Here is a 14,358-nt window from a genome sequence, read left to right as displayed (position 1 = left end):
GTTTACCAAATTATTCAAATTGATTCAGCTCCTGTTTCATGGCAGTTTTCACCCTGACAACTCACGCTGTTTAGCATTTCTTTGGTTAATGCGGCCGTTTGTGCTCAGCAGGTGTCCTCTCCCAGTCACTTGAGTTATTTTTGAGTATCACAAAAATGAAGCACGTCCAACCTTCAGTTAGTTTTATGCATTTCTTTATAGGTTTACTTCCAGGCAGAGAAATGTCATTATAGATAAGATAAGATAAGATAAGCTTTATTAGTCCCACACGTGGGAAATTTGTTTTGTCACAGCAGGAAGTGGACAGTGCAAAAGTTATGACGCAAAAATTAGAATACAATAAGAATAAATACAGTACACAGCTGTACAGAATAGAATAAAATAATATACTATATACAGTAGAATAAAATAGAATAAAAATATACAATAAGATAAAAATAGAATACGAATGCTATATACAACTGAGTAAAAATACAACGATGCCAGAAAAGATTATTGCACTTAGTGTTATTGCACATGTGTGGATGTGTGTGTTTGTTCAGTTAAAGTCTTTGTTGTGGAGTCTGACAGCAGTGGGGAGGAAAGACCTGCGAAATCTCTCCGTCCCACACTGTGGGTGCCGCAGTCTCCCACTGAAGGAGCTGCTCAGTGCTGTCACAGTCTGCTGCATGGGGTGGGAGACGTTGTCCAACAGGGATGACAGCTTAGCCGCCATTCTCCTGTCACTCACCACCTCCACTGGGTCCAGAGGGCATCCTAGAACAGAGCTGGCCCTTCGGATCAGCTTGTTCAGTCTCTTCCTGTCCCCAGCAGAGATGCTGCCGCCCCAGCAGACCACACCATAAAAGATAGCAGAAGCCACCACAGAGTCATAGAAGGTCTTCAGGAGTGGGCCCTCCACCCCAAACGACCTGAGTCTCCGCAGCAGGTACAACCTGCTCTGCCCTTTCGTGTAGAGGGCGTCTGAGTTATGAGTCCAGTCCAGTCTGTTGTTCAGATGAACACCAAGGTACCTGTAGCTGTCCACAGCCTCAATGTCCATACCCTGGATGTTCAGTGGTTGCAGTGGAGAATGCTTGTGCCTGCGGAAGTCTACCACCAGCTCCTTGGTTTTACTGGCGTTGATCTGGAGGTAGTTCAGCTGGCACCAGTCCACAAAGTCTTGAGTCAGTCCTCTGTACTCCTTGTCGTCCCCATCAGTGATGAGGCCGACTATTGCAGAGTCATCAGAGAACTTCTGCAGGAAGCACTGGGTGGAATTGTGGGAGAAGTCTGCAGTGTAGATGGTGAAGAGGAACGGAGCCAGAACCGTTCCCTGTGGGGCCCCCGTACTGCAGACGACCCTGTCCGACACACAGCCCTGAGTCCTCACATATAAATGTCATTATAATACTGAAATCAAATTGCAGAGTTGTAAAGCTTGAAATTGGCAGCGAGCATTAGGTACTATTTATTCAATCATTGTGTGGTAGTGTATGACTGTATGCATCAGCGCTGCCGTCATTTTTCACTAAAGCTATTCACTAAAATCTTGACTGTTACAGAAACTCCAGCTGTATACTTTCGGACAAAACATTTGCTAATCGAAGCTGCGTGACCTTAAATTTAAGGCTGTGCTATATAATACCAGTGCAATTTTTTTAACTTGACTTAGAGGTGTCACATGCCCATACCAGTCATATAGTCTCCACGCCTAGAGTTCACAACGAGACAAGCCCAGACATGTCTGAGGGCAAGAGCTGCACATCAGAGAGCTGCTTCAATGACCCTTCAACAAAGCTTAATACATTGTTCCAGCAAAAGGTGGGAACAACAAACGTCACCACCCAAGCTAAAAACACAAAGCTCTTGCAGCGGGTCATTTAGACAAAAGTAAACTAACGACTCAACCGACCATTGCTAGAGAACTTGCTAGTTGCACTCACTTACTGTGCAAGTTTAGTTACTTTAGTTATTAATAAACTGAAGCAGTTATGTCACATTTTTGCCTAAAAATCACTGGAAACTACAATCTAGGCTACTTTTGTACTTACATTTGACTTATTGTGTGTCACTGCTATAATCCTGCTGCTGATACCTTTAGTGTCAGTACTGTCAGTGACTGTAGCTCATTTGAAAAGAATACCCTTCATTTTCTTCACTCGTAAAGGCTGCTGCAATCACCAAGAAAACATTATTAATTGAAATATAGTTTTTAACCACTACTTTCCACCCCTTTTAAATTATTTCTTTTATTTTGAGACCCTGATGGTGTCAAAACTGATTATTAATATATTAAACGATTAGCAGAAAAATTGCTTTAGGAAATTCTCAATAGTTTATTATTAAGCAGTAAATTAAGAGCTGAATTTAGTGGTTGGCTGTAGCCCCTGAAGGCCTGTCATAGATGAAGAAACCAATTGACATCCTCACGATAAGTATTTAATCGTGTTGGTACTGTATCGGTTGTGTTTTTCTTCTTCATGTAGTTTTAAACTTCACATTGATGTGCGTACCATTTGGGGGGGAAAAAAACTCATTGCTTCCCATGACCAGAATTGCAGCGTCTCCACCCTGTTGGGAACCATAAATTATGTCCACCATCACACATGAAGTATTTGGAGATATGTGGCCAACCAGATTGGAACATTTTGTTGGTGTTGTTGTTGTTGGCATGTTTCAACATGGAGACTTTCAGCACATCGCGTTCCCTCTGTCTTGACCGTGGAGATTCTGATGTTCTTTCTGTTGTTGTGCTCAAATCCAAACATAATTCACAAGAACATTTGGGGCATATTTGTATTTTAAATGTACGCCCGGAAAGAAGAGGGGCCGTTATGTAATCTGCTGCAGTGTGTGAGGTCAGGTGATGAGGGTCCTGTCTGTTTGTGCGCGATAAAATATTCAGGACCATCTCGGGGACATCATGAATCTTAATGAGGACATGTGAGTACACTAGGAGTGGAGGAAAGAAAGAAACTCTGTTGATCTGTCTCTTCTCCCCTCCATCGCTGGTTCCTCCCACCATCCACCTGTCAAAAACCCTCCTTCTTCCCACCCTTCCTCCCGTCACCGCTCTCCTTCCCTCACTCTAATTTTATTTACTTTCTCAATCTCTCGCTAAGAGGCTCGATAAGAGTCTTAGCACTGTTATTTTGCATGTGTGCTGTTCACGTGGCAAGCATTAGTGTGTGTTGGGTGTGATGAATCGTGCGGTCTCCATGGGTTTTAATCCAGTGGGCCACTGCGCACAAAAACACACACTTTGGAATTCGGCTCTGTGGGAAATTGTATTGAACTTCCATGCAGACTGTGTTTCTCTGTCTCTCCGTGAAGCGCGCTATTAGCTGAAGGCCTTCCCTTCTTGTACTCCTCTTTCTCCTTCTCCTTTTTAAAGATAGTTTTTTTTCATCTGCATGTCTGTCGTTTCTTCTCGCCACACACACAAGCCCTCTGTTTGAGACAATAGCTCAACTTGAAAACATTTTAGCTCATAAAACACATGGCATTCTTTCATCCTTCCCGTCCAGTTTCAAAGACTGTCCGAGTGTCTGCGCGGATGAATCATGTGCTGAAACCAATTACACCGTTTAAAAATGAACTCTTTTCATACGAGAGAACACATACGTATGTGTCTGCCTGAATTGTGGTAGAAGCATGCTGATACTTAAAAAAACCCAAAAAACTCACACTTATAAATTCAAACACGTGTGACTTGGTTAGCCAAGTTACAGAAACAGACCTTTTCTCTATGCTGTGACCTTGTATATAACTTTGGTTTTATGTGTCCAGATTTGAATTATTGGTGAGTTATTGGAAGATTATTTTGTTGGTATTTTCACAACTTTTAATTGTAAAAAGCAGCAGAAACACTGGTTTATTTTGAGATGCTTATCCACAGGCTTTATAATGAAGACTTTTGAATAGGAACTTGTTTTCGAAAAGATTTTGATTTCCCATTTTTCTTTTGTTTTTAAAATCTTTCGTCATTACTTTTTTTTTTTTGTGCCAGTATTTCGCTACGTATACTCGCTGGCCAGATTGTTATTTACACCTTGGTAGTATCTTCAGAGCTACTTTAATTCTTTGTGGCACAGAATCAACAAGTTGGTGGAAACATTCCTCAGAGATTTTGGTTCATATTGACTTGATAGCATCACACAGTTGCTGCAGATTTATCGGCTGCACATCCATGATGTGAATCTTCTGTTCTGCCACATCCCAGAAGGTGCTTTATTGACCTTCTGGTCACTCCAGAGGTTATTTGAGTATTTTGGTGACAGGAGTTGTTCTTAGCTGACAGGAGTTGCACCTTGTTTGATCTTCTACTCTTCTTCATACCTTGTGCAAGTGTTTTTGGGTTTTTTTTAGTTATTGCCTTCCTGTCAGCTCAAAGCAATCTGACTTCTGGCTTCAACAAAGCATTTTCACCCAAACAACTGCTGCTCACTGGATATTTCCTCTCTTTCTCTGTAAACCCTAGAGGTAGTTGTGTGGGAAACTCCCATCAGATCAGCAGTTTGTGAAAAACTCAGACCAGCCTGTCTGGCACCAACAACCATGCCCCTTTTTTAGAGTCACTTAAATCACCTTTCTTCCCCATTCTGATGCTCATTTTGAACTTTAGCACACCATTTTGATCATGTTTATATGCCTAAATGCACCTCGTTGCTGCCCTGGGATTGGCTGATTAGATATTTGCATTAACAAGCAGTTGAACAGGTGTATCTAATGAAATGGACCATAAGTGTAGATTGCATATGCATTGGTGCCAAATTTTATGAGAAGCCTGTTTGCACTGTGTTTTATAGTTGCTGATAAATCATGTAAGAGAAAAAAGAAACGGCTGTAGTTTCTTTTATACAAGCTCAGTTGTTGTTTTTGCAGCTGATCGTTATCACCTTCAAGAATAAAACCACTCCCTCATCTAATCTCAGCTGATGCATGAAAAATCACATCACTCGCACCTTCCCACACCTACCGAGCTCATTAGGAGATAACAGTAGGACATGTTTAAGATTTAAGCAGCTGTAGCTCACTGCTGTTTTTCTCTCCTCTTGCCATTTTTCTTCCAGATTGATCAGCCATTCGATGGGGATTTTCAGAGGAGCTCCGCCTACCGTCGCCGCATTCCCTCCTCCTCCTCCGACCCCCTCCCCCCGCGACCTTTTGATCGCCCCCACCCACTCCGTCATCCAGCCCTCCATCCAGCCCTCCATACAGAAAATGACTCTGGAACTCACTGAATGGTCTTCTATATGGATTTTTACTGCTTGTAATAGACAGTAAGAAAAAAGAGGCGCAAACCTCGATGACAAAAAAGCCATAAACACCCACAACACACACATACACACACACACCCACACACACACACACACACACACACACACACACACACACTCACACACACAACAAACACAGCTACACACACAAACACTTTCATACCAAATAAAGCTGTTTTGCAAGCAGTTTCTCTCACACCTTGACGTGCACACACAAAAGAAGCAAGTGCACAAAGCCACTCTTGGAATGTACCGCTTACTCTTCCCATGAAATTCAACTGCTTCCTTTATTTTTCTGAGATTCTCTACAGGCCTTGAGAAAGCTGATTTTATTAGATTTTTTCCCTTCTTCCCAATTTAAACAAGGATTAAAAAGGTTGGGAATTTCAATTTGCAGTGTTTTTGGAGGACAACTTTAGAGGACAGCTGATTGCTAATTTTTTTCCTTCTTTTTCTGGATCTGTGATACATCTGGGGATAGCAGATTAGTTTATCTGCAAATATTTAGTGTCTTTAACCTTTATAGTTTTAGTAGGACCCAGTTTAACATACATTTTATTACCTCGCAGGCTGGGAAGCATCTATTACAGTTATTCAGCACTTCTTGAACACTTAAGAAATAGATGTAACAAGTGTATAACTAGCAAGTTACAACCACTGATTGCATTTTGTAGCTTGTAAAGATTGTAATGAAGTTACTTCTAGAAAGTCACTACTCGTTTTAAAGTACAAGTAACTTGAATTGAGGAGTATTAGGAGTAGTATTGTTTTTGTACTGTAGTATTGTTAGAAGGGGTGCGCTTGTTTTCCTGTTGCTTGCATGCCCTCCAACATGCCTCCCCAGAACACAGAGGCTGACACCATGCAGGTCGGATCTCTGGTGGGTGGGGTTAGCAGCAAAAACTCCACCACATCAGGCTTGGATGAGGAGAAAGGAGGAGCAGGAGGCGAGACGGATGGATTGGGAGGCGGAGGCGGAGCGGCAGAAGGAGGCCGAGGAGGAGAGGAATCTGCTAGCGAAGGATCGATCGAAGGGATTCCTTTAAAGCGATGGGTGATGCACGGAGCCGTGATGTTCGGTCGGGAGTTCTGCTACGCCATGGAGACAGCGCTGGTGACGCCTGTGCTGCTGCAAATAGGTGAGCAGAGTCCAGATGATTTACATATGAAACATAGAAAGCCAACATCTGCAAAGTACTTCAGCTGCAAAATTGCTGTTTTTTAAAAATATCTGTTTCATGTGTTTTTTAAACTGTAGTTCAGGATCTACATCAAACTACAACGACCAAAATTATTAATTCACAAAAAAGGGAGGAAAAGAGCAGCAAGGTCTCACAATAAAGAGCAGCCACTCACAAAAAATGTTGATTCTGTCTTTCTGGACGTGGCGTTGACAGTGGGAGAAAGAATTTATCACTGGCTAGCTCACTGCTATCAGTGAGGTATAAAGTAGAGCAAAGAGTGTGTTGAAGACATTTCATGGTGTTGTGGAAAACATTTACTTCTAAGGATCGATGTTGGGATAAGCTCTGCAACATGTGCTTGACCAAGGTACCAGGGTTGTGACCAGCACTAGGCTGTCGTGTGGCCCGCCCATGGCTGGGTTCATGGGCATTAAGTTAATTGGTAATTCTAAACCGGTTGTAGGTGTGACTATGACTGTGAATGGTTGCCTGTCTCTCTGTGACAGCCCTGACCCAAACTGACAACCTGTCCGAGTTCTACCCTGCCTCTTGCCCTATGACAGCTGGGATACGCTCCAGATGCTCCAACCCCTCAGATGGATGGATGGATGAAATGCTGTTGTCTCTTTAAATTGTAATGCCATTTAAGGGGACACCTTAGAAGCTAAAATGTCAGAGCACATATCTCATCTCCCCTTCACCTTGTTCGGATCTGCTTGGAGATTACCCGGCTTACACCCTGCCTCACAGCATGCACACACAGAGAACCAGACCTCCGGTCACAGTGGGCATGCTATCATTTAGAATAGAATAGAATAGAATTCAACTTTATTGTCATTGCACATGCACAGGTACAGGGCAACGAAATGCAGTTTGCATCCATCCAGAAGTGCTTTAGTGATATAGATATATTACAATATATATTAGCAATAGTATAGATATGTAAGTATATTACAGAATGGGTCTATTATGGTATGTTATAATGTACACGGTATGAAGTATGTTGTGAATATTCTATAACTATAAGTATGTAGGCTGTAGTGAGTACAAGCTATGTACAGGATATGAACAGGATATAAATATGAAAAACTATACAGAATATGAAATAAATAACTTTACAGAATCTGAGATATACAGCTATACAGAAATGGGAACTATGCAAGTTGTAAACAGTTGTAGGGTTAAAAATTATCGAATGTACAGAATGATTATTTACACAGAGCTATACAGTAGTGCAGTTAAGATAAGTGAGATATGTGGATAATTTCTACAGAGGCTGTATAAAGTGCTAGTGGTTGTGAGTGGTGGTTCAGTCCATGTTATTATTGTGTGTTTGAGGGTACAGTTGTCCATTGTGGGTGTGTGTATGTTCAGTCCATGTGTTAACGTGGGTCAGGAGGCGGAGTTCAGGAGTCTGACAGCTGTGGGGAAGAAGCTGTTCCGGTACCTGGTGGTCTTAGTGCGGAGGCTCCTGTAGCGCCTCCCAGAGGGCAGGAGGGTGAAGAGTCCATGTGATGGGTGGCTGGGGTCTTTGATGATTTTCCCAGCCCTTTTCAGACACCGCTTCCTGTAGATGTCTTTTATGGCAGGAAGTGGTGCTCCGGCGATGCGCTGGGCAGTTTTCACGACCCTCTGCAACGCCTTCCGGTCCGAGGCAGAGCAGTTCCCGTACCAGACTGTTATACAGTTGGTCAGGATGCTCTCGATGGTGCAACGATAGAAGTTCACCAGGATGTCTGAGGACAGGTGGTTCTTCCTCAGAGTCCTCAAGAAGAAGAGGTGCTGGTGAGCCTTCTTGACCAGTTTGGAGCAGTTGGTCGTCCAGGTGAGATCCTCGGAGATGTGGACTCCCGAGGATTTGCACCCAGTGTCATCTTTGCCTTTTGAAAATATGCCAAGTCCAGTTCTGTCTGGAGGGTACTGGAGTCTGTAGAGGAGATGGAGAGGGTGTGAAGAGAAAAATGTGAGAAACAGCCATAGCATTATTTGTACTATTTGTAGTTTCCATGTAAACCCCCCTCTTGCTTCTTTTTTTTCCTCTTCAAATTTCTCCTTCCCCTTCACTGACATTAGCGCGATGTCCTAGCTTACATAACCAAGGGGACATGAATAGGAAGTCGCTCTGTGGACACCGTGACTCCTGGCCGGCTCACCCGGGATGAGCCGCCACAGGGAACCGGGATCCCAAACATGCACTTCAAGTGTTTGTTGCGTCGAAGGCCAGCACTGAGATCAGCCAAATGTTGGAAATTTAAAGGCTTTCAGCTGAATTCAAAAGACTGGTGTGCTCTTGATGCGTAATATTAAAGCAGGAAAAGGCATCACAAGTAACAAAAAAATATAGTGTGTCTCCTGTGGACACATTACACGGGGGAGCCGCTGCATGTTTTGGTTCTAATTTTAGCCCCGATTTAGCTGCCCTAGCCTAATTTTTTTTTAGATCAGAATATGTCTGAGCTCCTCTTAGTAGATTTTGAAACTGCCGGGAGGTACAAGCCCCACAGATTAGTCTGCTAAAACTAAAGCAGACAGAACAGTGACTTTATTTGTCACTGAGAGGAAAGATAATCCATTTGTGTTTTTCATTCATTTTGACCTTTTACTCGTCGTAATTAATGAGAAGGTTGCCTTTCATCCGAATAAAGGAGATTCCAGTCAGTACAATACAGATAAACCGTGCTTGTTGTTATTATTACTACCAAATGCTCCGTGCAAAGCATTTTTATTAATAAGTTACAAATAAAAACGTGTACATTTGCGTCACACGTCGCTGACAAAGTGACACGCCTGCAGCTTCGACAGACTTGCTTTATTTTAGGCCTGGAAAAGACTACAAATGATGTTAAGATCTCGTGAAGCTGACGTGCCTATCATGTTAGCAGCTGCTGAAAATTAGGTCGATGAGAGTGAACCAAGACTGTACAGTCAAGATCTGTAAAGTCATAAAACAAGCTGAGCGAGGGACTGCAGGGATTGGAGTGGTCTGAGAGCTCATTAGTATGAGAGATTTGGGGAATAATGTAATAATTTCAACAAACTGTTTGGAAAAAATGGCAGGTTGGAATTTACTTTGCTTGTGGTAATCTTGTACTCTGTCTGACATTTTGGCAAGATTTTACTTCCCGTCCTGTTTTGTCTGCCATACATCATGTTTTGGATAGTTTAGCAGGTCTAAAAATGGAAATGAACTCCATGTATGCTTTGGTTAACCATGGAGAGTTTTCCTCATTTCCTGTGCATGCTGATTAGCCTCATGGATGTATTAATAGATCTTAATATGGCATGTCAGCACATCTTTCTTCCAGTAGCAAAGTAGAGCTAAAAAAAATCCCCTCTGGACCAGAGTGATTTTGCCTCATAAAAACACCATTGTAAAGTGTTGACAGGACCATTATAACAGAGCTGGAAAACTGCTGGCAGAACAAACAAGGTGGAAGCAAACCTGGAAGAGGAAGTTTTATTATGGCTTTTGGGTGAGCCACTTTGTTTTGAAATAGAAAAGGACTTTTCAGTTCTTATTTTACAACATCCAGAACCATCTTGAGCGTTTGGTTTTTATATCAGCTTAGAAGTTATATGTCTGTGTACGACTACGTTTCCCCCGACCCTTCACAGCCACAAAGGTTGCTTGTGTTTGCATTCATTCATGTTTTTAGCCTGCTAAAGGAAAAACAAACAGATGTAGTACCTGAAAACAACCCCCTCCTCTAACTGTGGGCAGAGCTCCAAGTTTTGGGATAACAATATCCCGCCCTCCCACCCCTGCTCCTCTATGTAGTTAGTGCTCTATGCACTGACTGTAGCTACTAGAATTAGCTAGATCGTCAGTAAGCTGGCTGGTTGGCTCTGCCTGAGTGAAACCATTGTATGTGTAACCCCACAACATTGAGGTCACAGAAGGGGAGAGGGTGTGTGTCTGAGTGTGTGTGCAGCTGATACAATTTGGTCAAGGAGCCCATATTTACACAACGCGGAGAAAAGCTAAGAAACTTCTGCCTTACAAGGGCTTGTGCGGGGAGCATGCCGAGCTCTCGTCTGTTCTTATACAAGGAGGCAGGCCTTTCCCCTAAAGGCAAGGGCACATATTGGGGCTGTTGAGACAGTTATATTTATAATTTAGGCATCAAATCGGACCAAATTGGGCTTGAGTCTTGTACAGTCTGGGCTGCTAGTTGGAAACAGTCGATATAAGTGAGATAAGATGATCACTGTGCAGCTTTTGTCCTTGTTTCTTGCGTTCAATTAAGTAAATTCATTTAAGGTCAATTTTATTCATATAGCACATGTTCGCAACAATGATCATCTCAAGCTGCCATATATTGTAAGGTTAAAGATTCACCAATATTAGAGAAAACCCCACAGTGGGAATGACAAACTTCCTTTGTTTACAGTAACAAGTGGGCTCAAAGAGGGCAGCCATCTTCTGTGACGAGTTAGTGGGCGATGGGGAAAGGAGGAGACAAAAGAGGTGCGCAGAGAGACAAGGATTCAATAAGGAAAGTTTTAAACCTAATCTTAGCAGCAGAGCAGGTGTGTGTTTACTGAACCCAGAGTGGGAGCTTGTTCCACAGAAAGGGGTCTGATAGCTGAAGGCTCTGCCTCTGTGTACCCTGCATCTTACCCTGTAACAGCTGGGATATGCATTGATATCTTACATACCCTGAAATGTTCTTGTTTATTTCTCTGTAAACTCTGTGTTTGTGGCTATTTTTTAGGTCATTTAAGCTGCCACACAGAGAGGCGAAGAGTCTTTTGAAAAGACGTTTTGCATCCAGTGCACTGCCTTTGATTTGTTCTGCTTGACCTGCAGGGACATTTTCCTGTTGTCTTTGTTGAAAATCACCCTCAGCAGGAACACCACCTAATGCTCACACAGAGATAAGAGTGAAAGGGAGTCAGCTCTACAAATGGGATTAAGAAAAGTGATAAGGTAAAAGAAAAAGGGCAGCGTGGGGGGTGGGGGCGATGAGTCCAGACCGTGTGCTGTGTCGATCTTTTCGGTTATGAGCGTGTCACATTACATAATCAGCTTTCTCAGAACTGACATCATAGGCAACTCAAGACAACTAGTAAAGCATCAAAATACTCGTTATTTGTCTTTATCAAATATATATGTATATATGTGCAGCTCCATACTAACAGCAGGCTGTTGGACTAACGTCAGATTAGGGACGTTATCAGAAGCATTGTGGTGTGAGAATTAAGTACCTACAGATACAAGGCAGTGCGTAAGAATCATGACAAAGAGTACATTTAATGTGAATACAGCAGAAGCTCGTGTTGGTTCATACAGAGTCACTTATAGCTCACATAGCCATTATTGTTTCACTTAATTTTGAGAACTGGATGTAATTTTATGAACCCTGTCGAGTACGTCGCTCGTTAAGTTACACCCACTGACCTCAAAAGTCGCTGTGTTTTGAATTCGATTAATAGAATAGAATAGAATCAAATAGAAAGCCTTTATTGTCATTGTATTCAGAATACAAACACAATGAGATAAGAAGGTCTCGCTTGGCAGAACTGTAAAAAAAAAAGAAAAAAACAGCCAGAAGCACACAGACACCCCCCCCCCCCCCCCCCCCCCCCCCCCACACACACACACACACACACACACACACTGACCTGGAGAGCAAAGACTCCCAGCACTCACCTACTAAAAATTGTTATATTTTCTTGAAATTTCAACTTTCCTTTGATGCAGATGAGCTCGTTTCAGTTATTTTCAGCAGTTTGTGTTATTTTGCCCACGTTCCTACAAAAAAGTAGATTTCTTTTTCAATTATTTCACGGAACTGGCTGATCCTCTAATGAAGAAAGGGTTCAGTAAATCAACTTAATACAATAAAAAAATTGATAAATAAAAACGAGCATGAGGCTAAACAATCTCAGGAGTAGCACAGTCTGATTCAAAGGTCTCTTTCTGACCCGTAATTATTTATAATCTGTTTATTTGCATGGTTGACTGCCCACCTTTGCAGGAATGCCACCATTGTGTTACCCAAAAGAGTGCAGGCTGCCTACTCGACAACTTTGTTGTCCTTCTTTGGTGGCCTTCTTAAGGAGATTACTTCAATCCAAAATGAAATGACCTTGTCTGCGGCCCAAAGGTGGAGCTCTCTGGATTAGTGTCTTCACCTTTTACTACATCTGATTTCCTCGAATTCTGAAAAGCCATGTGCCTCTTAATATTTGCATACCAAACTAAATGACCCACAAAGTGGCAGTTAAAGTTAATGAAATAATGAAACCATTTGAGTGCTTGTTTACTTTACTAATCCATCGTGGCACGGCGCCGCGACAGCTTACTGGAGGCCAGATTTGCCAAGTTTGCTACAAGCAAACTGTTATTTTCAATTCATGTCTCAAATTTTACCACATGCCAGTCTGCGCGTTAACTTTTCTTTTGCGCCGATTTCATGGGAGCTAGATAGTAGCTGGTACCCTGTTGTCATGTCACAATAGGAAATCTGCCCCCGCTGTTTAATTTGCAACAAATCAGCTTGATCTTACGCTGTTTATACTTGCATGCCAGGTAACCTAATCCACTGAGTGATCCTATCATGTTCATTGGTCTAATCTAGCAGATGACCTTGCAGACACTGTAATACAGGGTTACATAAATGACTGGCTTGATGTCACACTCACTAATCACTATAATCTGACCAAGTCATTCAAAGGATAGAAAAGATGGAGGACAGAGTGACAAACGCCTGCATTGGTGAAATGAGGGTTTATCAACACATAGCTAGAATATGGAGGTAGGAGAGAAACATCTGGATTGAAAAAAATGTGAGAAATAGGAGCCACTGTGTGTAAATCACAATCAGTCCTCATTAATCGTTTTACGCTTCTGCCTGTCACCACAGGGAAAGAGAGAGACACAGAGAGAGAGAGAGAGAGAGACAAACACACCAGTCTGTTCAGTTATTTGAAGTCTTCTTATTTATAGCATTTGGACTCATCACAGCAGTAACTTTGTTCATGTTAATAACTTATCACTAACACAGACACTAAAAGTGTTTTTATGAAAGAGTTATTTGCACGTCAGTAGCTTTGCACAGTAGTGAACCACGGATGCCAGCGGTTCCCAGACTGTGGCGTGTGGACCGTTAGGGGTCGTTGAGAGAGTTAAACTGTAGTCAGAGCAGCAGCACAGGTTACTTTCACGGATCTGTTTTTTGCATTCGTGACATAGTGTAGATGCAGAGTCAACAAATACTTTAGTCAAAGACATATTATAGGTGTGCTATTTTTCCACCCAGCAGGCGATTAGCCAGGTATGTGAGTGCTATCGGTATACGATATGCGAGGAATGCAGAACTGAATGTGTGTGTGTGTGTCAGCACATTGTTCCCGCCCCTCTCTCGCTACAGACAAGCAAACAGCAAAGCTCTCAGGTGATGATGAGGGACAAAGAAACTTTGGGGGAAGCTGTTTTTAAAAATTCTTTTCATTTTATTAAGATGATTATAGTTGTAATCAGTGGCCTACGGAATTTGTTTACAGAGAGTACCCTGAAACGTGGGGAAAAAACCCTCACAAACAGTTAATATGAATAAAAATACAAAATAAGAAAAAAAGACAGTTATAGTTCAAATATGCGGAAGGTTGTTGGTTTGAAATTAGGAGGAGGAGGAAACATAAACCCAGCCCCAGGAGGGTAACAAGCCGACATCTGGCATAAAAATCTCTGCCAGGTTGATCCATACACTGCGGTGACCTCTTGGGAAACAAGAGAGCAGCTGTAAGTACCGTATTTCCCGGACTACAGAGCGCACCTGAATATTAGCCGCACAAGCTAAAATCAGGGGAAAATCCTGTTTTGTACATACATTAGCCGCACCTGACTAAAAGCCGCAGGTGTTTCAATGTTGACTTATCATATGTAAAAGAAGATGCACAAAGGGAAT

General features: G+C 42.3%; 1 protein-coding gene across 2 annotated transcripts in view; it reads left to right on the top strand.

Moving 5' to 3' along the window:
* slc45a4a (solute carrier family 45 member 4a) overlaps nucleotides 1–14,358 on the top strand; it is a 54,685-nt gene that overhangs the window by 15,304 nt on the left and 25,023 nt on the right. For both annotated transcript variants that reach the window (XM_085261804.1, XM_085261805.1), the window contains one exon: nucleotides 5,055–6,400. In XM_085261804.1, coding sequence (XP_085117930.1) covers nucleotides 6,082–6,400 — 319 coding nt within the window. In that variant the 5' untranslated portion in view covers nucleotides 5,055–6,081. The remainder of the gene's footprint in view (nucleotides 1–5,054; nucleotides 6,401–14,358) is intronic.

This window comes from Mchenga conophoros, linkage group LG22 (assembly GCF_057382185.1).
Source record: "Mchenga conophoros isolate Kocher_MC1m ecotype Shallow Benthic linkage group LG22, M_conophoros_male_GT1.1, whole genome shotgun sequence".
Lineage (NCBI taxonomy): Eukaryota > Metazoa > Chordata > Actinopteri > Cichliformes > Cichlidae > Mchenga > Mchenga conophoros.
This window is presented reverse-complemented; position numbering and strand designations above follow the sequence as displayed.